This window comes from Panthera pardus, unplaced genomic scaffold (genome assembly GCF_024362965.1).
Source record: "Panthera pardus isolate Hobbes unplaced genomic scaffold, ASM2436296v1 HiC_scaffold_24, whole genome shotgun sequence".
Classification (NCBI taxonomy): Eukaryota; Metazoa; Chordata; class Mammalia; order Carnivora; family Felidae; genus Panthera; species Panthera pardus.
Genome location: NW_026526810.1, coordinates 101,515,782 through 101,540,059, shown reverse-complemented (window position 1 = coordinate 101,540,059; position 24,278 = coordinate 101,515,782). Strand labels below are relative to the sequence as shown.

The window sequence follows — 24,278 nt, the reverse complement described above, 5'->3', positions numbered from 1 at the left end:
AGGAACTTCCTCAACTTAATAAGGAACATTTATGAAAAACCTATAGCTAATAGCTGACTATATCTTAAAGTAATATGTTTTAAAATAAAAGATAAATAATTGGTATACGATTTGTGACCTAACATATTCTTCAGATGAACTTCTCTTGCCTTTGCACTGAATGACGATAATACAGAGTAAGAAGCCTTCATGTCACAGTCTTTTCCCTTAAATAATATTTATATTTATATTTATGTTTATATTCAATGAATATTATTTTCTCTCACTTTTTTTTAAAGTGATTTCATGACACAGCTGAAGTTAGGGAGAATATGGTACATTTGCAGTTTTGGCCTGCTGAACGTTGATGGTGTCAGTATATTTAGTCTATTTATAGAAACTGAAAGTTGACAGCATTCAAAGTGAGATTGGGGAAAAGGTGCTAATATTGAGAGTTGACTTTTCTCAAATTAATGCCCTTCCGTTTATCTACCTACTTCCATCTCTGTATCCTTACATCAGAATCGCAGAGTTCTTCCTGTGGCAGAATCTCTTAACTGCATCACGCATTCTTATAAAAAAAAATGGTATTTGAATAAATGCCAAACGACTTGGACCTTTTGATTTTGAACTATGTGCTGGATAGATATGTAAATTAGAATTTAGAGGGGAAATCAGACCCCACTGTGAAAAGCATTAGGGAAGACTGTCTCTTTCCAGGGCCTGAATTTGTAGAGGAAGAGCTTATTTTAAACAGACTTTTATTTTGAGACTCGTCCATACCTGTCAAATACATAACAGATTATTGAACAAGTAATGCACAATGTAACCATGAAGGCTGTATATGAGCTACTTTCCATTATTCATATGAGCTGTAAAATTAATATGAAAAATTCAATAGAAATAAAATATTTATGCCATTAAGTAATCATCCTGCTATCTCTATGAAGGTAGAAGCATAGGAAAGTATGTTTGGAAATCTTGGCGGAAAAATATGTCTCTCCAATTCTTAAGTTGAGTAAAAGGGTCAAAGGGAGTGTGGAACTTTTAAGAAAGTGCAGATAAGATTTCGTGATAACACCATAATATCAAAATGATTTGGGTGTAGAGCATTAAACGGGGAGATGGTAGATTTACTTTAATTCGGGCTTGGGCACCGGAAATACTTAACATGAGACTTTTGCATGACTCTTCTAGGAAAATTTTGTTCCCCTTGTTTATCTATTTTACCAATTTTTCCCCTTAACCAAAAATGTTGATTAAGCACACAGAATGGTGCAGGCCATTCTGCACCTGTGTCCTGAAGGTACATAGTTCCTTCCCTCATATGATAATGGGGGAGGGGAAGACAAACAAGTAAATATAGATTGGAAATTTTCTTCTGATTGCTCTTATTTTCTCAGTAATATAAAAAACATGGTTCTCACCTGAGAGTAAGCATGGTGCAGGAGATGAAGTATTGAAGGTTTGGGGAGAGAGGAGTAGGCATGAAATGGTGATCTAAGAGGGTGGAAAAGTGAGTGGGCAAGGGGAATTCAGCAGGTTTGCTGAACACGAAGGTCTGCTTGGGGCTAGTGATCATGAATTCACCAGCATCTATGAGCATGATTATATATTTTACTCTACCTATGTTTAGTCGGAGGTGTATAGATGCAGAAGTAATGAAGAGTTGGATTTATCCAGAGTTGGGATTTGATAAGGTGAGTAAGATGAAAAGAATCAGAGAGAAGGATCAGGGAGTTGTGGCTGTTGCAAGGGAGGACATGGAGGGTGTTTGCAAAATTCTGAGGAAGTACTTAGGTAGTAGAGTTCTACCTAGGACATAGGAAATAGTGTTTAAGATGCAGAATAGACAAGTGAGTCCATACATTAACAGGCCAGAATGTAACTTTTAATCCCAGAGCAAGGGCATTTTACCTTCTTAATGCGAAATGTCGAAAGTCCTTTGAAGATTTGCCAAGGTTGGGATTAACATTAATCTCCTTCTACATGATTTGGTATTTTTACCAAGAAACCCAGACACATAGTTGAAAGACTTGAGTAAACTAATTCTGAATAAATACAATTGTTTCTAAATTGTATCTGGGATAGTAACTATAATGTGATAGCAATTTACGTGCACCTCTTCCTCATAATGAATCTCACGATATCAAAACTTCAATCTAGTTGATTTTTGCCTTTAAAATGAATGGCACTTACTGATGTCAATGATACCTTTGATGTACATCATGATGGATGGTAGTAAAAACCATTGAAGGGAAGGAAACCTGTTTTGATGGAGTAGTTATTATATGTCAGGAACTTTATATTCTTTATTGCTCTTACCTATAATTCTGAAAATTAGTATTGCTATCTCTGCTTTACTGTTGAAGATCCTGACATGCAAAGTGTGACTGATTTTCAATCCCATATTCTCTCTATTGCATCATGCTGTCTCATCCTTTCTAGTGGAAACTTACTATTGCATTTTTGTCACCTTAATCCCCTGCTCTCCTTTTTTCCTGCAACAATTGAGAACACTCTGATTCTGACAGTATTGTACTGTGTTAAACCAATGAAATTTACTGATAATAATCAAGGGGGCAAAGCATTTTTGTTATCTTTTGTTCCTGGTACTGAGGTCTTGGAACTGTTGCTCAGCTAATCAGTCAATGGTACCTGATTCATCATTTGTAATAATGCAAAGGGGAAAAATTACAGCCAAGAAATCCATTCTGTTGATTATCCATATGTGTTCTGAAAGAGATGACCAAAATCTCTGCCCATTTAGCTGTGCGGTATTTTCAAACAGATTCCAAAACTGCCAAGACACTCACAGTGTGAAATATCCTGTGCCAAATAGTTATGGCATCTTCATGCCAATAATTGAAGCAAAAAATTCCTATAGAATGAAACTAACAGCAAAAATAGCAACCTTCCCCTTGTGGGAAGCCAATGGTTTTCTTTAGAGAGGAAACAACAGATGAAATATGAGTAATTATACCGTGTAGTCTCTTTGGCCAAGTGTATAATTGTTTACCTAAGCTTTTTCTTATAGATTAGAATCTTGTGTTGCAGTCTAGTAAGATTGATTTAACTGCCTCTGTGACTTCCTCTTATTTTTAAGATTAGGCAGTCCATGACAAAGAGGTTAATTGCAACCCAATAGAGCTAAACTAATGTTTTATTAAGAAGGAGTTGGCATCCTGAGCTTTTAGGAGAACAAATGTTCTCATAATTCCATGAACAACTCATAGAACAAGTTTTAGGCTCTTCATATTCAGCTGTCTGTTCACATTACCCCATATCGACCACATCTAAGTAACATCAGCGAACTGTGCTGAATAATCAGTTGTACCAGTTAGGTCTCTGTAAAGGTGAGACCAGTAAATGTATCGCTGGAAAAAGTTAGAACTGCTGATGTGCCTTTTTTCTGACCTAGACAGTATGGCTGCTCAATTTTTTCAAAGTTTGACTGTATAGTGGGGGTTGGTGACAGAGCAAATGAACTAATTTAGTTAATAACATAGGCAATTCCAGATGTGTCCAAGGGCACAAAAGGATAGGCATAGGAAATTCGCTGTCGTGTTGTTAATGATAGAGAAAAATCTAGAAACCACTTAAATGCCCATAAATAGAACATATGCATGATCAGAAAAGAGCAAATACCTACTTCTCTGAGATGATAAAGAGGCAGGCAAGATTCAGTGCCATGTGGGTGGGTCTAGAGATGGAGGGGACAGAAAGGAAATTGAAGGCTATCATGTTTCTTATGGCCTCTGCTTATTCAATAACATTTGACGAGGTAATTGGTTGAGAGTGAGGAGAGAGGGGTAGTATAAGGGTTTTGAGAAAAATGCTAATTGTTGAGAACTGAGAATTATAAGAAAGCCCTAACCCTAGCCATGGCTGTAGGAAATGAGAGAACGCATGCCATTTGATGATTTGTATTCTTCCATGTGTCAATGAATTTATTCTTTCAATATCTCTTTTAATTTTTTTCAAAATATTTTCTGGATAAACCTTATTACATTCTGGGAATAAAAATTGGCTTCTTTGTTAATCCAATCCTTAGATGTACTAAATGTGTAACATTACTTGTCTTAGAAATATGAAGCTTCAATTAGTATAACATTGCCTTGGAAGTTTCTAGAAATATTCAATGCAATTATAATATCAAGTTGAAGTAAGAAAGAAAACGATCACCTGAAATATTGTAATGTATCTATTGCCAACATGTCATCTGAAGACACCCTTGCCACTTTTACCGAACAAAGCAAAACCAAACCCAACCCCTGATGATAAAACAAAATGGGACTTATTTTAAATTTGATTTTTAAGTTACAAATAAGTCAATTAATTAATTAATGGCCTGTTTTATGCCAGGCCCTTATCAAGTGCTTGAATATGGAGAGATGAACAGTAGTTCAGTGGGAGTGACTAACATGTTAATCAACAACTGCCATTAGTGTTGCAAGTGCCATGTGAGGTATTTATCCTATGATGTGCAAACACAGAGGAGGATACCTCTCTTATGAGTGGATCTAAGAAGGTTCCAGAAGGACATAATGCTTTAACTGAGTCTAGAGGTTCCAGTCAGTGTTAGCCAGACATAAGGGGATGGGGGGAAGCATTTCAGGCAGGCAGAATGATTATAATGCTTGAAAACCTGGACACAATGAATATCATGGGGTGTACAGAGAATTCCTAGGAGATTTAATTTTAGTTTTGAATTTATTCTTCTTTTAATTTGCTGTTAATTTTGGTAGAGTTGTTGTACAGAGTATGTATAAAGAAGTAGAAGGAGATGAATGCAGAGCAGATCTTTGGGGCCAGAAACTAAATGACCTATATACCAAGAAAATGCAATGTTATTCTGAAGGCCTCCGGGGATCTTAAAGAGTTTGAAATAGGGAAAGGGGAAGCACTTTGGCAGCAATGTAGAGTTGCTTGGGAGTATATGGTCAGAGAGCAGATAGAGAGTATCGTGTTCAAGATACTGCCAACCTAACTCAGGTGGAAGATTGTCTGACATATAGGGATGGAGAGACGAGATTCAACTTGAGTGAATTTATTAATAAGTTATAGTCTATAAGTCTTGAAAGTGATTGGATATGTGGGTGTGGAGGTAATAGTGAAGGAGGATGGTAAATTTCAAGTTTCTGATTGGACAACTGGAAATATCATGGGACCATTCACCAAGTCCAGGAATACATGAAAGGTGAAGAGTTGGAGATGGAGGGAGACGATGATGAGATCAGTTTTGGATGTGCTGAGTGTCAGATGCCTATAGAACATCTTAGTAAAAGGTGGCTAATGGCTGATTAGATACAAGATAGGTCTAATGCTGAGAAGAAGAGTCTAGACTGGTGATACAGATTGCATGTTGGTCTTTTACATTGATGTTAAGTTCTTAGAGAGCTGGTGGCATATCTGGTGATGGTTGTTGTTGTTGTTGTTGTTGTTCTTCTCCTTTTAGCACATTGCACAGGGTTAGCCTTAGGGTTGCATACAATCCCCAAAGCCTAACATTTTTGTTGTTGTTGTTGTTGTTGTTGTTGTTGTTGTTGTTCTAGTCACTAGGGTAAAGTCCATTAGTGAAGAATTAAGGACATTCTATCAACTGATGCCAGATTACTTTTTTTTCTAAACCACTTATTGGATACCATAAAGGGAGCTGAACAGTTGGGGAAATACAAAGCTTAAATGAAGTCAGAATTGGCCTAAAAATGGTAGTAAAACATGATGTCATCTACCTAGTATAATTTGAAAGGCATTTGACGGGTGTCTGCTGAGGGTTTTTTCCTTCATCTTTTGTCACATTGTCTGAAATTTCATCCTTGCCGTTACCATCATTCCTTGAGACCATCAGAAGTTTTCCTTTTTTAAGGAGTTATTTGGCAAATAACCTAGTGAAGTGCAATATCATAGAAGTTATCAAATGGTCTTATTGGAATCTTTAATAAATTAGAGCTTTTGGAATATCCAGAAAAGGATAGAGACAGACTCAGAGTATGGTTAGTTTTGCTCTACTTACTCATGTCTCATTGATGTTTCCTTGAAATTAATTATTTAATAATGGGAATTTGAGGCGTTGGGAAGAAATTTCTTTCTCATTAAATTCACATCCCCTTCCCCACCAAAGTTAAAATTACTACTCTTTCAGAAAACAATGTTAGAGATTCTAGATATTTAAAGAATGATATTTAGATACCACTGTAATTAACAAGAGAGAAATAACATTTTGCTGTTACAAGAAAGATGGAAGTGTGATATGAACCATAATATGTGAGATTTGTTGAAATTGGGTTTCATTTTCTTATGTGTATATATCTACACACAAATGCACAGTAAAATTGTTTTTTATTAGGCTATAATAAATACCCCTCCCCCCCCATCTTCCAGCAGCTTAACACAGCAGAAGCATATTTCTTGCTCATGTTATAGTCAAAGGCAGGTGATCCTTGGCATATGGCAGCCTTCCGTGCACGGATTCAGTGCTTTACTATTCCCTAGGGGCTTGTTGTCACTTGTATCCAGCTGGTAGAAGGAGGGAGAACGTGTAGAGAAGTCTCACCTGCTTCATAAGTTGTGGCATGTGTGAGAGTGACACACATCATTTCTGCTTTCATTCCATTGATGAGAACTGGGAACATGGGGAGAGCTGGATGCAAGGAGTGCTGGGAAATACATTCCTGGCTGGACAGTTGTTTTCCAGTAACAAATCTATATAATGCAAGGGGGAACACAGAATTTTGTGGACAGGTGTACCTTGGGTACTGGGACTATGTAATAGATATGAGCAAAACACAAAGATCACACATAAAAATTAGTCATTACTTTATAGCTACACTTGAAATATGTGGTGATGTTTATGTAGAAATTAAGTGCTTTAGATTGATACTTTTTATTAGTTCTGGATGTTATGCTATTTCTGAGATCCCCTGAATATTAGCAAGAATGTTGCGTTCCATATTCATTATATGTGAAAAACTGAGACTTTCTCTCCTTATTTTAAGGTTGGACAAAATTTGCCCGATTGACACGGGCTTTGACAAATAGCCGAAGTGTTTTGCAGCAGCTCACGCCAATGAATAAAACAGAGGTGGTCCACAAACATTCAAGATTAGCTGAAGTAAGTGGGAGACTAACTTTCCTTCCCAAGATGGTGTTGGTAGCACATTTTTCCCCCTGAAATGATTCAATATAGGTATCTGTGGTTATTATATTATAAGTACTCATCCTCTAATTATTTTTCCTGTGTAGATTTATAGAAATTTCAAATATATCTTTTTATTCTCTTGTATTTTTGAAATGGGAAACAAGTTCATGATATCCCGTCATATCTGTAGATGTCTGTAGATGGTGAGATTTTCTTCGAGTAAGTGAGATAGGAAGTTCACTTATTTCATCCATAACCTGAGGGTTTTCTCTGTGCTTGGTACTCTATCAAGGATGGAAAGATGAATATGCAATGGGCTCTACCATCAAGGAACTGAAGATCCTTGCAAAAAAACCTGACAATAGAATGTGACAAGTAGGATGACACACATGCAAAAGCATTACCTAGACTTGGGGCTCTAGGGAAGCTTACCTGGGGTGAGTGAATCTTGAAGGAAAAATATGAGAAATTGGTAAAGAAGGGATGCAGGTCATTCCTACCAAGGAGACCAGCAGGTGCAAAGGCACAGAGGTGAGACAGTATGATGACTTTGAGTATGAATTCAGTGTGGGTGAGGTCAGGGGAAGGAAAGTTAAAGTGATGTGTAGTAAAACAGTGGTGGTTTGTGTCCCATGTGTTAGGGAAAAGATATGATCACATTTGTACTTCAGAGAAACCTCTCAAAGGGAGATTAGTCCCTACGGTTTTCTTTGCGATGCTATGTTTTTCTTGTATTAATTTAAAAACATGATTCTGAGAAGGGATCCATAGATTTCACCAGATTGTCAAAAGGGATCCATTGTACAAAAATGATTAAGACCCCCTGCTTGACCTAGTGGCTCTGTGTTGAATGGGAGGATAGGGAAACCAGTTAAGAGACTTAATGGTAAATCAGTTAGGTTGACCATGGCTTTAAGCAAGGAAACCAGAAGCAGAAGTGGGCAGAATGCAGACACGCCAAGATTAGAGTCAACACATTTGTTGACTAGTACTGTTGGCTAATAAAATAGCAAATATAAGAACAGGAAGAGAAGGTTTAGGGGCAATGGTTATGAGTTCAGTTTGGGGCATGTTAAGTTTGAAGTGCCTGACAGAAAAATCCAAGAGGGGATGCCTCAAAGGCAGAGGAATTTATGGGTCTGGCTCTGGAGGGATTTCTGGGTCTGAGTTGCAGACCTTGGTGCCATAGGATGAGATGATGTTGCCCAGAGAAAGTATAGTGACCCAGAGAGAAAAGGAATTGAGGACAGAACTCCAGGTAGAAGCTTTGGTGTTCACGTGTCTTCTATAATCATCACTTGTCTTCCCAGTGTTGCCAAAAGTTAATGAAGCTACCAAAGCTCTGCAGAGCAGTTAGTGGGCACTCAGAAAATGTTCTGAGGTGGCCTACCAAAGCAGAGAGAGATAAAATTAAATGTATATGTTCATCAGTTTGCTCTGCTGGAGAAAAGTGAGTTGAAGCACTCTAGAGTATCTTTCTGAACTGGTTGCAGATATTAAATTTGGCTTGGAGAGGGTTAGAAAGTAAAGTATGTTCCTTGAATTTGGAGTGTTCTGGAGTTTATCTTGGACCATAGCTAACTGGGGGACTTGGAAGGCTTTCTGCTTTAAATGGCACTGTTATCTTGGGGAGAAACTAAAACTTTGATGTGCAAACACATTTTTAAAAGCCAAGGTAAGATCATGATTACAACTAAATATTAATAATAATGATAATCACAATATTTTAAAAGACAATATGCAATTAGTACAGGATTTAATGTTCTTTTAAAAAAATTTAAGTGTTTATTTTTGGGAGAGAGACAGAGAGACAGAGACAGAGCATGAGCAAGGGAGGGGCAGAGAGAGATAGAGGGAGACACAGAATCCGAAGCAGGCTCCAGGCTCTAAGCTGTCAGCACAGAGCCCAACGCAGGGCTTGAACTCACGAACCGCAAGATCATGACCTGAGCTGAAGCTGGAAGCTTAACCAGCTGAGCCACCCAGGCGCCCCTCAACTAGCACAAGACTTAAAGCAGACTGTTAGATACAACTTTCTTTGTCAATAATTCTTGTTATGAAGTACTACTTGATTTTACAACTTTCTTTTCTGCCTTAATTGTCCATTTCCTTTTACAAAGCAAACTGGAGTGGAAGAGCTTGTTTCTGTGACTGCTGACTTTCATAGCTATGATTCCTTTCTGGTCTTAATGATATCTTATTCAGAATTTTTCTTTTCTCTGTTATACCACTGGGAAAGAACAAGAAGAAAGGGATCATAGAGAGGAAATTTTTTACCTTAGCACCTTGAATCATTCATTGGTTTTTTCTTCTGCATCAACTGGGGAAGCTTCCCCTCAATGGCTCATGATTTTCTTTTACTTTTATTTTTTAGGAAATTTCATTCCTGTTTCTTCCCATCTGATTTTATTTTATTTTTATTTTTTTGCTTTGCCTTTTGATTATTGTTAGTTTCTTTGTTGACCATCCCTAATTCACAAACCTGACTCAGACACAAAATTGTTTTCTGTCAGGTTGTAGGTTTGATTTCGGAGAACATGAAGAGATAACAAGATTCTCGAAAGATATTTTGTTTGCATGTGCTCTGAATCCAAAGGCTGACCCACAAGAAGCATCAATTTAGCAAAAGGATATCATTTCAAAAATTTTACTCTGAGTCTTATAATGTGTTCAACCTGAGTATATGGATTTGCTGGTAAATTTCAGGCTTTCACTTTTTCCAAGATAAAGTATAAATTTCCAAGATAAAAATATAAATTTTATCTCAGTTCCATCAGGACACCTACATTTGGAGCCGATTCCCAGTTTCAGAGATCCTGGTCTCTGTGTAGGCAGTTCACCTATTGTCCACGTGAACCCATATCCTGCTGACTGGCTTCAGCTTCTCACTTTTATACTGGTGGAGAGATAAACTTCCGTAATAATGCCATGTCCATGGTCCTGATTCTATTAGCGTCAATGCTCTCAGATATTCAGAGAGAAAGAATGTGTCTGTATTGGGATAAAAATACATCGGAAAATGTGTTTTCACCCCCTCCACCTCAGGCTCATCACTTATGAAAGTACAAGTGGAATAGCAATGAAAGTGAAGAATTGTTACTCACTGCTTTATAAAAGCGCCGGCGTCAGAGTGAAGATCAAAGTAGTGCTCTGCATCTGAGAGACATCAAAGCACAAGCATGTGTGTTCCTTTGTTGTTCATGCGTGCTCCTGCTCCTTGTCTTCTTGTAGCATTTCTGGATCCTTTTACATATGCAAGTCACTGTCTGAAGAACTAGGTCCTGGATGGCTAAAGAAATAAAAGACAAGGGTTTTACCTCGGACTGTGCATTATAATCACCCAAGAAAGGTTTTGAAAATATGGGCCTGAGAAAGAGTATACCATAGTTTAAAAAATTTCTCCACATGATTCTAGATTGTAACCAGATTTAAGGGATACTGACCTTAGGAGTGATCCCATTCCATCTCTAGAGAAGACATCTCATGTTCTGCTGAGGTGCTGAGCAGGGCAGGCTTGTCTATAAACACAGTGTGTGGGGCTACAGTGCTTTTAGGGGTCCATGGGATGTTTGAATTTCTATTAACAGTAAAAGGAAAAATTAAACTTTTAGGTTAAAAAACTGAATATATAATATTAATTTATTTTTTGCAACAATGCAGTTGTAAAATGCAATTTTTATCTATCTATCTATCTATCTATCTATCTATTTATTTTTAAATGTTTATTTTGAGAGAGAGAGGGAGAGTGAGAGAGAGAGCAGGGAAGGGCAGAGAGAGAGAGAATACTAAGTAGCCTCCATGTCGTTAGTGCAGAGCCCAACACAGGACTTGATCCCATGAACCGTGAGATCAGGACCTGACCTGAAATCAAGAGTTGGATGCTTAACCAACTGAGCCACCCAGGTGTTCCTAGTTTATTTTATATTTTTTGGAGGAAGGGTCCAGGAAAGCAAAAATGCTCAGGGCCCATGAAGGTCATAATACACCCTGGCACTGAGTTTATTTTCTAAGTATACTTTCTTTGTGCTCAGTCTATGGTCTGTGTAGATATAGATGGTAAAATATTAACATTGACTTTGAAGAAAGTTTTCATGTCTAACACAGTGAAGTTGGAATGGATAGACCATTGGTTGTAAAGTGAGAGAGAAACCATGATTATATATATAAAGCTCTATCCCCAAATGAAGCTTTCATTCCTGGTAAGAAAATTTGCTGCCAAGTAATTTAAGACCTTATGGGACAAATATGGCTGGGCACTGATAATGAGGATAAATACATAAAAATCTTTAGAAATAGTTCTTATAGCCCCCAAATAATAACAATAATTTTAATACACAACTAAAGAGAATACAATTGATGTTTTTTATGTTTCAAAATATTAATGATGGGTATTATATACATAGTTTTCAGTTATGTAAGTTCTATGCATGAGAGAAACTTTTCAGGATAATTCTCTCTCAAGTTTCAAGAAGTGCTAGTATATTTGCTTTGCTTTGTGGCTTATGAGTTACATGCTAGTAGGTATTTTTGTTTATATCTATTTTTACATTCAAATATTGATGCATTTAGGGGCGCCTGGTTGGCTCAGTCGGTTAAGCGTCTGACTTCGGCTCAGGTCGTGATCTCCCGCTCTGTGAGTTCCAGCCCCGCGTCGGGCTCTGTGCTGACAGCTCAGAGCCTGGAGCCTGCTTCAGATTCTGTGTCTCCCTCTCTCTCTGGCCCTCCCCCATTCATGCTCTGTCTCTCTCTGTCTCAAATAAACGTTAAAAAAACAAATATTGATGCACTTATGATTTTATGGTAACCCTTTGACTCCTACTGGACCCCATTAGCCCTGGAGACACTGAATAATTGGATATATAATATGACAAAGCTGCTGGAAATACTATTTATGAAAGTCACATTTATAAACTCCTTACATATAGGTTCACTCAGCCTTAGCTTCATTGATGGCATGGAGCAGAGCTCTCAGATCTATTCTTTCAACTCCTTTTCACAATTTCCAGGTTCCATGTTCTGCAAAACAATGCTAAGTCAGGGTTTGTTACTTTTGCCCAGTGCTGTCCAGCCTTCTGCTCTTGCTCTGTCATCTGCTTTTTGTCTTTGCCTCTTTAATTAGACCTGCTTAGAGTAAGTCAAGGTTCATATAACCTTGCAGTGAAAATTTTCCACTTGTCCAAAAAGGTATAGAGAAGCAAACCTGAGTATTTAGCACTTTTTCCCGAAAGAGAACATTCATATGGGCAGAAAACACAGTTCTTCAAGTCCTGGTTGAAGGGAGAAAAGGAAAAAGTAGGCTAAATATTTACAACCCTGATATCACTATGCCAATCATTAGGGCCCTTGCTGAGTCCCACTCAACAGCAAGATCGCCAACAGTGTGGTCCTGGGGTTCAGCGAGGCCATCAGAATCAAAGTTATGCTCTCTGAGGTGCTAAATATGTGTGAAGAATGGATAACAGTGAGTCACCCAAATAAGTGCTGGATAATCAGTTAGAGATGTGATTTTAGGCAGGCTTGCAAGTGAGTGTACAGAATGCAGTCTCAGAAGTGGATTCCAGCAGTGCTGTGGATCAATGTTGGTGTTGGAGGAAGTCATCAAGAGGATGTGACTGCTGGTTGACTCTTGAGCTGAACCCAGGCAATTGAAGGCTTCTCATTCCTGTCCTTCGAATGTACATTCTACCCACCGTTCCCATTGTGGGAACCATTTTCAAGCACATAGCGCTGAAAGAGTAGGATGTTTTGGGGACCATTTGGATGATATATGTAACTGGACCAGGGCATCTCTTTAATCTTTTAAGATTCTGGTGGGTGGGTGGTAGTTATCTACTAGTCTCATGGCTTCCTGCCACAAGCCTCATAGGTATGTTCCCTAGCTTATTAAACCTTCCACCTAACAGTATGGTGTGGTCTGCCTTTTTCTTTGGTTTCTTCTTGCCCTTGGTGTTTGGGGGCCAGTTTGTGAACCAATATTTGGCCCCTGGAGAGAAAGCCAGGTGGAACAGCAGATTAACTTCCTTTGAACAAACTTTGGTACAACTCAGAGGTGGGAGACAGAACTATGGGGTGTGATTAGTCTGGAAACCAGGAGTCGTGAAAACTATGCTGTGGTTTGAGTTTTGGTGAGTTTGAATTCATTACTAACTGTACAGACATGTCCAAGTCACTTATATGCACATTGTCTCTCTTTTAGGTTCTTCAGCTGGGATCAGATATCCTTCCTCAGTATAAGCAAGAAGCGCCAAAGACGCCACCACACATTATTTTACACTATTGTGCTTTTAAAACTACTTGGGACTGGGTGATTTTAATTCTTACCTTCTACACCGCCATTATGGTTCCCTATAACGTTTCCTTCAAAACGAAGCAGAACAACATAGCCTGGCTGGTGCTGGACAGTGTGGTGGACGTTATATTTTTGGTTGACATTGTTTTAAATTTTCACACGACTTTTGTGGGACCTGGTGGAGAGGTCATTTCTGACCCCAAGCTGATAAGGATGAATTATCTGAAAACTTGGTTTGTGATCGATCTGTTGTCTTGTTTACCTTATGACATCATCAATGCCTTTGAAAATGTGGATGAGGTAAGTTTCTTTTTTTTTTTTTTCTGAGTACTGTGGTTCATATGTTTTGAGAAAATTAAGATAAAAGTTTACAGATAATTGAAACTTCTTTTTAGCCACATGTTCAGCCTTCACCCTACTTGCCATAAATTGTAATATTCAATTACTTTATGTTAATTTTCATCTGCTTCCTTTTCTTGCTTTCTGGTTGATAATAGCAATTACTGGGACAGTGGTTGTGGTTGGAAATTGTGGTTTGAAAAGTGGAGGTTGTGGTTGGAGAAGGTGGAACAGAAGAAAAGTCATAGCATTTGGGGCAAAACAGTTTATGAACTAGGTAATTGACTAAAAGATATGAAACAGATATATTTTCTTTGGAAAACTGTATTTTAAAATGCATTTTAAAATGCTATGCATCCATAGATCTTTTGTCTCCTCCTCTCCAGATATATATGGTAGCAGTGCTTGATTGAGATAATATAAAAAAAAGTTTATGGAAAAGTCTTAAATTTTTGCCTTTTTGGTTGCCTTTTTGCTTTAAATTTTGTCTAAGCACATTTGTGGCTAGAGACTATATTGGATGATTTCTGATGTCTGGTCTAGTTCAAGGTTCTGCTCATTCAGTGTGTTATCTATACAATTACAAATACTTAAAATATGTAATGTCTTAAAAGACCACTTTATCCAGAGCTTCCTAACTTCTAACTTAATAGTGGGTGATTTTCAACTTGCTACATCAAGCTAATAGGATGCAACCAATAATCTCAACTAATAACATAAAAATGAGTCAATATAGAATGCATCTATTATTAAAATATGTTCATAATGATAATATTACAAACTTAATTTCCCTAAAGATTCTACTCTGTCCTTGTCGGCTGCTCAGATGGAAAATTCTCCACTACATTGTTGTTGTTATTCTATGTATGTTGGGAGGTAGATAGAAACTATTCGGTGACTTTTTTCCATACAATTTCTATGCTCACTTAACTTTAATATTATTAAAAAAAACCCTATTTCCCTGAAAGTTAAGTGCATACATTGTGTTTTGATGCCATACACATTAGTTTAAAAATTACAGAAAAAAGAGCAATGATAGTAAATTATTTTATAATTTTAGATTCCATTTACATCAAGCTTTTAAAGGTACATTTATTTCTTTCCTATTTACCCTCTGGAAAGGGTTGAGAGGAGTTTATTTTGAAAATGTGAAATATGATAAGGAGATGATAGAAGTTATATTTCACTTACTATATGAATTTATATATTAAGATTTCAGTCATTTAGAACATAGACACCAATATTTTAATAACAAGAATCAAAAGATTGGCTCAGCTCATAAAAGGGAAGATACATTAAATGTGTTACAAAATAATAAATGTATTTGACATAATATATAAATATATCAAGAGATCCTCAGCCTCATGCATATTAAGTAAAATGCAAAGTAAAACTATACACTGACACACCATTTTCAGGTTGTTACAAGCAAAGCTTAGTTTGGGTACCTGGGTGGCTCAGTTGGTTGAGTGTTGGACTCTTGATTTCTGCTCAGGTCATGATCTCATGGTCATGGGATCAAGCCCCACATCAGGCTACCTGCTGAGCTCGGAGCCTGCTTAAGATTCTCTCTCTCCTTTTGTCCTTCCCCCACATGCGATAGTTCTCTCTCTCTCTCTCTCTCTCTCTCTCTCTCTCACAAAAAACACAAAACAAAAGAAAACACCAAAAAAAAAAAAAAACCCCAAACAAAACCAAAAACCAAAAACCAAACAAGAACTTTGCTAACACACCAGGATGGTGAGTATGGTGGCTAAGAAGGTGCACTGCTCAGATCTTCCTTCATGAAAACCTGCCACCCAGAGCACAATTCATGGCTTCCTGGAACCAGCTCTTGGTTTGGGAAAGACAACTGTTAGCATGTTTTTCAAACTCAGCATTCATTTAGTGAGTTATCATACTGTCACACTAGTAGCTTGAAACTGGCCATGGCCGCAGTGGGAGTATTTACACCCAGAAAGACACAAATGGTATGAATAAAGGCTTTTTTTTTTTTTTTGACTGACAGCTGCTGCATTTTCTGGTCTGTTGCATTTCATACACTGACGCCATATTTCCCCAAGGCTACTCTTAGCCAATAATTAAGAATGGTGGTAAACAGTCTAGTTAGTCGACTCCTGCTCAATGGAGAACTCCTCTATTGAGTAGCATTTGCTCTGGGGCTCCCCATTTACCTGTACTGTGGTCTGAGACTGTTCTACCCAATACCTCTTCAGACATGTCAGACCTGCATTGTGGTCTGAAGCCTCCTCCCTCTTCCCTTTATCTTTCCCAGGTATTCATCTCAGTAAAACTCTTGCACATGTAACCCTAACTTGGCAGCACTCTGTAGCGGACGTGAACTAATAAAGTGAAGGTGTGGGTATTCTCATACATTGCCCAAGGGGAAGGTAAATTGGTAAAACTTCTATGCAGAATGATTGACATTACCTCATTTTGGAAAACAAAAAACAAAACACAACAACCCTAGAGCCAACCACTTTCGCATTGTTTAGGAGATTCTTTTATTATTGCTTGCATGTCAGCAAACAACAAGATCACCTACCTACCTCTTGGTTTTTCTTTTCTTTTTCTTTTTTTAATTTTTAATTGTTCTTTAAAGTATCGGAGCTTGAACTCATGACCCTGAGATCGAGACCCGAGCTGAGATCAAGAGTCAGATGTTTAACTGACTGAGCTCCCCCAGGCATCCCTGATTTTTCAGTTTGAGGCCTTGTCTTTGACTTCGCAAATGGCATTTTCTCCCTACTCTTACTATGTCCATGCACTTTTCCCATCACCTAGTTCTCACAATACAGGTATATCATCCTTTTGGTTCAATAAATATTAGGTGTTCACAACATTATTACTACAGATATGGAACCTTAAACATGCTATGATTGTTTTCCTGCACTTTGCATTTTCCCGAGCATTAATAAATGTCTGGGTTTATTGTTTGCTTGGTTTTATGTACTTACCACTAATTCAAACACTAAGCTCTCTGCCAATTGTTTAAATCTTCTCTCATTACATCGATGCAAGCAATATTCTATCAACATCATTTAAAAAAATTTTTTTAATGTTTTATGTATTCTTGAGAGAGAGAGAGAGACAGAGCATGAATGAGGGAGGGGCACAGTGAGAGAGGGAGATACAGAATCTGAAGCAAACTCCAGGCTCTGAGCTGTCAGCACAGAGCCCGACGTGGGGCTTGAACTCACGAACTGTGAGATCATGACCTGAGCCGAAGTCAGAAGCTCAACCGACTGAGCCACCCAGGTGCCCCTATCAACATCATTTTCTTAAATCTTTTTGCTCCCACCTCCCACATGATCGACCATTTGGCTACTTATAACATTCTAGGCTAGAGAAAATTTCTCCTCAGAATTTTGAAAGACATAATGTCATTGTAGTCCATCTTCTAAAAACTGTTAAGAAACTTGTAACCACTAGGATTTTGGCCCTTTTACATGGCACCTGTTCTCTCTTTCTGGAAGTTTGGTGTGCTCTCTTTGTCTCTGGATTTTGAAACTTTCTGATGATATGCCTTAGTGTGGGGTCCATTTTCATCAGTTTTATTGGGCACTGATGGTGGCCCTTTTCAATCTGGAAAAGTGTGTCTTATGTCTTAATTTCTTTTTCCTGAAATTATTTTCTCCACCCTTCTCCTCACTTTTCTCTTGCTGGTATTCCTTTTATTCAGACATTATGTGGATTGGACTGGCCTTCTAGTTTTCTTTTTTTCTTCTCTCCAATTTTCCAACACTTTCTATTTTTGCTATACTGTCTGGGAGATTTCCTCAACATTATTGTCTAACTTTCTTTGTCCTTAATGATTGTTTTTGTTCAAGATCTATTTAACTTGATATCAATAAAGCTAAATTAGCTTTCATTTAGTATTGGCATATATAGATATATCTTTTAAATTTTATTATTATAGATTATTAAACTCTAGCTGTATCTTTATCTTATATAGATTCTGAGAGGCTTTTTAAAAAATGTATATTATTTTTTTGAGAGAGAGAGAGAGACAGAGACAGAGAGCAAGCAGGGGAGGGCAGACAGAGAGGGAGACACAGAATTGGAAGCAGTAAATTCTGAGAGTCTTAACTGACAAGCTTAATCTATGCATATATTTTGAGATTAATTGCATTTTTATTTACATAAAGCATTTTATTCTCTACTTTAAAATACCTTTGTTCTTTTCTCTCTGTTTTTATTCCTTTTTTCTTTTTTCTTCTATTTTTTGGATTGATTTTTTTCTCTCACCTACTGGATATCTTCCATTAGTTTGGAAGTTTTTCTGTTAATTGATTACTCTTAACATTTCTTTTTAAAAATATTTTAAAATTTTACTTATTTATTTTTAAATGTTTACTTTTGAGAGAGAGAAAGGGAGAGAGAGAGAGGGAGAGAGAATGAGTGGGGAAGGGGCAGAAGGAAAGGGGATAGAGGATCTGATGCAGGCTTTGCACTGACAGCAGACAGCCTAATATGGGGCTCGAAGTCCCGAACCATGAGATTATGATCTGAGCCAATGTTGGATGCTCAACCCACTGAGCCACCCAGGTGCCCCTGATTACTCTTAACATTTCTAGCATCACTATGTGGCTTATTAGTATCTTTACTCTTTTCCTAATTAATTCAAGGACCTTTGTTCATCTCATCTTTGAAATTACTGTCTTGTATTTTGGATCTATATTTTTTAACTTTCCCTTTTAATTATTATATTGTAGTCTTATTTATTTATTGAAAGTTTGTTTCTTAGAGAGAGATCGAGAGCAAGACAGCGAGAGCGAGAGCGAGAGCGAGAGAGAGAGAGAGAGAGAGAGAGCGTGAGCCGGGGAGGGGCAGAAAGAGAATCCCAAGCAGTCTCCGCATTGTCAGTGTGGAGCCCAATGCAGGACTCAAACTCATGAACCATGAGATAATGACCCGAATGGAAACCAAGAATTGGTTGCTTAATTGACTGAGCTACCCAGGTGCCCCAATTGTTGTCTTATTTAATTTCAATACTTATTTAGATGTACCCACATGTCCATCAGTTTCTTTGCTCACATTATTTTATCCATTTTTGGCTTCTTTCTGGTTTAGTTCCTGTGGATCAACTCTGTATTATCTATTATATGACATCCAACTTTCTGGAACATACTTCTTCAGGGAAACCTTATGTTAAAAAGCAAAATTCAGCCGAGTAAATTTTAAAGGCCATACTGGCTTTATTCAATGATTCATGAGTTGGGCAACTTCCCATCTAGCAAATAGAAAGGAGCTCTGAGGAGCTGTACAACACAGAAGACTTTTATAGGCAGAAGGGGGCAAGACAAGGACATATTAGCAAAGAATGGGTTATTTCAGGCAACGTCACCTTCATTTAGGGGAAGGCCAGGGGTCTGTCAGGAAGGTTACTTCATTAGTGCTGACCAGGTAATTCCAGGTGGACTGGTTAAGATTACATTCCTGGGAGAGGCTGAAACTGCAATCAAGTTGATGTTAAGTCTCGGTTCCGTGACACGGGCGGGCTTAGCACAAGTGACTCCCATTTTGGGCCTTTTTTAAAAAAGTAATTATTCCAAAGCAACTCTAATGAATATCTTCATCGTATTTCATCTTCATTTATGTACATGAGTGCACATTAATGTAATTGAAGTTATTTTTCTTTTGTTGCTTTGTATGTGCTCATGAACACATACCGTTTGTTGTGGGACCTGGGGTCTTATTCCTTCCTTAGGATATGTTTGTTGTGAGCCTTTGGGATGGTTACTCTGGCTCTCAGTTTCTGTGTCTGTAAGAAAAAGGAAGGAATACCTAATTACTTACACCACAGGGTGGTTATAAGGAATAAATGGGAATAGAGACATGAGTGAATTTTACTTGTAGAATTTTGCCTATCTGAGAGGATATTATTATTTCCTTTGTGTGTTTTTTTTCCCCTCAGCTTGATTCTAAGACCTGTGATAGGGAAGAATGTGGCCCATCTCCTTGGTAATCCTTTATTATTCTTCGTGCGTTATCAGTGACTCACTGACCTGAAGCAATGACATATTAGCAAGGTTTTAGTAAATTGTACAATGACGTAAAACTTATGATGAAGTGAGCTGGTGGTGGCTTGGGAATAGGAGAGTATGAATCTGAAAATAGCAGTTTAATCCTTTAATGTGATGCGGGTGCAGGACTTAATAACTCTTTATTTTCAACATTGTTTCAGTTGATGTGCACTCTGAAGGTAATTTGATTTACTAGGAATTCACAAACTGAATATGTGATTCTGTAAGAGAGTTGTGAAGCATGGAAGACAGCGTCCATTAGAGGAAAATGTTCTGTTTGAGAAGACGTAATGCAGATTTCCTAGAAACCATAACCCAGGGTAAAAATGTAACGAGGAATCCAAGGAATAGAATCAAGCACTTTTTTTTTATTATTCTTTTTTAAGGGAGAAAGCGTGAGCGGGGGAAGGGCAGAGGGAGAGGGAGACAGGATTTCTGAGCTGAGGATGCAGGCGGGAACTCAGGAGCTCATGACCTGAGCTGAAGTCAGTTGCTCAACAGACTGTGCCCTCAGGTGCCCCAGAATCAAGCTCTTTTTGTCTTTTCTTTTTTTCTTTAAATTCAAGTTAATTAACATACCATATAGTCTCGGCTTCAGGAGTAGAACCCAGTGCTTTATCTTTTTTATATAGGACACCTAGTGCTTGTCCTGAAGAAAAGTGCCCACCTTAATGCCCATCACCCACTTAACCCATCTCTCCACCCACCTCCCCTCCAGCAACCCTTAGTTTATTTTCTGTATTTATGAATCTCTTAAGGTTTGCCTCCCTCTCTGTTTTTATCTTTATTTCAAGCTCTTTTGTATGTGTGTTTGAATGCCACTCTGGGTGGTCCACGGAACCTGATTTCTGGGAGGCCTGGAAATGAATTACAGGGCATTAGGGGAAAGATATGGCAGCTGCAGGTAACACCATTTGATAGTGTAAGTGGACATAGGAAACCTGATATACACAGGACAGAGAGTGGTATTAGTAAGTGCTAAACATGATAAACTAGGTCGTGACACATTGAAATTGGGAAAAAGATCACTAATGTATTGTTTCAGGGGGCAAAATGGATCGGTCAGCTACTGCTAAGTGGAAGTATATAAATATTTTAAATTTTCTGAAAAGCTTATGGAAAAACATTTCTACACTGTTATTATTATTATTATTATTGTTATTATTTGCAGTTTATGCTTATGAAGCTGTCACATGCATTATTATGTTTTGGCATACATATTTACATTGCATATTTTTTGTTTCTTATCTAGCCATCAAAACAAGAATTGGAAATTAAAGAGGCTAATTTTACTTATAGATTTTGGTGACTTTTTCAGCCTCTGATTTCTTTTTCTCACTTCTGTTGAATTTCAGACCCTCAACTAAATAGAGCATGTTAGAAATTGCTATTTAATACAATTTGGTTGCCATTACTTTTTCATTAAAGCCTACAGATAATTTGCAATAATGTTTGAGTGGTATAGGTAGAGATTACATAATCTTTTTTTTTTTTTTTTTTTTTTTTTTAGTTTTCCTACATTTAATCTAATTAGATCCTTAGAAACACTGGCCAGTCCACCTTGGAATTTATTGATTTTTCTTATCAGTGTGTTTGCACAGATGATAATAGACTTTATTTTTAAGAGCAGTTTTAAATTCACAGCAAAATTGAGAGGACGGTACAGAGATTTTCCATGCAGAGATTGCCCCCACATACACTTAGCCTCTCCATTACCAACATCCCCCACCAGAGCGGTACATTTATTACCACTGATGAACCTACATTGACACACTATTATCAAAACCCATAGCTGTATGTTCTTTGGGTTTGGACAAATATATAATGACATGTATCCACCATTACAGTATCATACAGAATACTTTCACTGCCTTAAAAATCCTCTGTGCTCTGCCTATTTATCCCTTCCTCCCCTTCCCCTCTAGCAATCACTGATCCCTTTACTGTCTATATAGTTTTGCATTTTCCAGAATGTCATGTGGTTGGAGTCACACAGTAGTCTTTTCAGATTGGCTTCTTTCAGGTTTTCATATGTATTTAAGGTTCCTTCATGTCTTTTTGTGGCTGATGGCTCATTTCTTTTTGGAGCTCAATAATGTTACATTGTCTAGATGTACCAGTTTATTATCTGTTCATCAGTTGAAGGGCATCTTGGTTGCTTCCAAGTTTTGGCAATTATCAATAAAGCTGCTGCAAACTTTGTGTGCAGGTTTTTGTGTAGGAGTAAGTTATCAACTCATTTGGGTTAATTCCAAGAAGCACAATTGCTGGATCATCTGGGGAGATTATGTTCAATTTTGCAAGAAATTGCTGAACTAGCTTCCAAAGTGGCTGTACCATTTTGCATTTTCATCAGCAATTAATGACAGTTCCTGTTGATCCACATCCTCACAAGCATTTGGTGTTGTCAGTGTTTTGGATTTTAGCCATCCTAATAGATGTGTAGTGGTAACTCGTTGTTTTAATTTGTAATTCCCTAATAACATAAGATGTTGAACAGCCTTTCATATGCTTATTTTCCATCTGAATGTCTCCCTTGGTTAGGTGTCTATTCAGGTCTTTTGCTCATGTTTTAAACAAGTTGTTTATTTTCTCCTTGTTGAAATTTAAGATTTCTTTGTATATTTTATATAATAGTCCTTTATCAGATATGTCTTTTGCAAATATTTTCTCTTCTCAGTCTGTGGCTTGTCTTCTTATTCTCTTGATAGTATCTTTCACAGAGCAGAGTTTTAATTTTACTGAAGTTCATTTTATTAATTATTTCTTTTATGGATCATGCCTTTGGTGTATCTAAAAAATTACCACCATACACAAGGTCACCTAGATTTTCTCCCATATTATCTTCTAGAAGTTTTATAGTTTTGCATTTTAAATTTAGGTCTATTATCCATTTTGAGTGAATTTTTGTGAAGGGTTTAAGGCCTGTGTCTAGATTCATTGTTTTTGCATTTGGATGTCTAGTTATAACATTTGTTGAAAAGAGAATCTTTGCTCCATTGTACTGCCTTTGCTCCTTTGTTAAGGATCAGTTGACTGTATTTATTTGGGTCTATTTCTGGCCTCTCTGTTTTGTCCCATGGACTTATGTGTCTCTACTTCCACCACACTGTCTTGATTACTAGAGACTCATAGCAGATGTTGAAGTTGAGTAGCATCTGCCCTCTGACTTTATTCTTCTTAATTGTGTTGGCTATTTTGCACAATTTTTGCCTCTACATACAAACTTTAGGATCAGCTTATTGATATCCACAAAATAACTTGGTGGGATTTTGATTGGGAATGTGTTGTAACTATAGATCTAATTGAGAAGAACTGACATCTTGACAATATTGAGTATCCCTGTTTATGAACATGGGATAGCACTCCATTTATTTAGTTCTTCTTTGATTTCTTTCATCAAAGTTTTGTGGTTTTCCTCATATATATACATCTTGTATGTATGTGATTATAATGTTAGCTGTAGGTTTTTTGTAAATGTTCTTTATCAAGTTGAAGAAGTTCTGTTCCCTGTTTTCTGGGAGGTTTCTTTTTCTTTTTTTATATTGTGAGTGGCTATTATATTTTATTAAATGGTTTTTCTGCATCTATTCATGTAATCATGCGATTTTTATTGTTTAGTCTGTAATGTTATGTCTTACCTTAACTGATTTTTTAGTGTTGAACCAGCCGTGCATACTTAAGAAAAATCTTACTTGGTCATATTGTGTAATTATTTTATAGATTGCTTGATGTGATTTATAATATTTTGTTGCGGACTCTTTCATCTATGTTCATGAGAAATGTTGGTATGTAGTTTTCTTTTCTCATAATGTCTTTGTCTGATTTTGGCATTATGGTAATCCTGTATTACAAAAGATAATTTAGGAAGTATCATATCTAGTTCTATCTTCCAGAAAAGATTGTATAAAATTGTTATATTTCTTTCTGAAATATTTGGTAGAATTCACCCATGAACTTATCTGGGCCTTGTGCTGTCTTGGAAGGCTATTGTCTAATCAGTTTGTTTAGTAGACACAGTTCTCTTCAAATAGTCTATTTTTTCTTGTGTGAGTTTTGGCAGATTGAGTCTTTCAAGGAATTGGTCCTTTTCTTCTAGATTTATTCATAGTATTCTCTTATTATTGTTATTAGCCTCTTAATGTCTATGATACCTATAGTGATGTTCTCTCTTTCATTTCTCATATTAGTAATTTGTGTTCTCTTTGTTTTTTCTTCTTAGTAAGTGTGGCTAGAATCTTAATAATTTTATCTATATTTTCAAAGAATAAGCTTTTGGTTTTGTTGATTTTCCCTTATGATTTCTTATTTTCAATTTCATTGATTTTTTTCGTTCTAATTTTCATTATGTCTTTTCTTTTTGTTTACTTTGTACTTAATTCTCTTTTCTTTTTTTCAGTTTACTAAGGTAGAAGTTTAGATTATTGATTTTAGATCTTTCTTCTTTTCTATTATTTGCATTCAAAGCTATACATTTCCCTCTAAGCACTACTTTCCTGTGCCA

At 37.1% G+C, this 24,278-nt stretch overlaps 1 protein-coding gene across 1 annotated transcript in view; it reads left to right on the top strand.

Annotated features, from left to right (window-relative positions):
- Positions 1-24,278, top strand: part of KCNH5 (potassium voltage-gated channel subfamily H member 5) — a 294,649-nt gene that overhangs the window by 55,777 nt on the left and 214,594 nt on the right. Inside the window, exons 5-6 of the mRNA XM_019451600.2 lie at positions 6,978-7,093; positions 13,317-13,709. Of these exons, the coding sequence (XP_019307145.1) occupies positions 6,978-7,093; positions 13,317-13,709 (509 nt within the window). The remainder of the gene's footprint in view (positions 1-6,977; positions 7,094-13,316; positions 13,710-24,278) is intronic.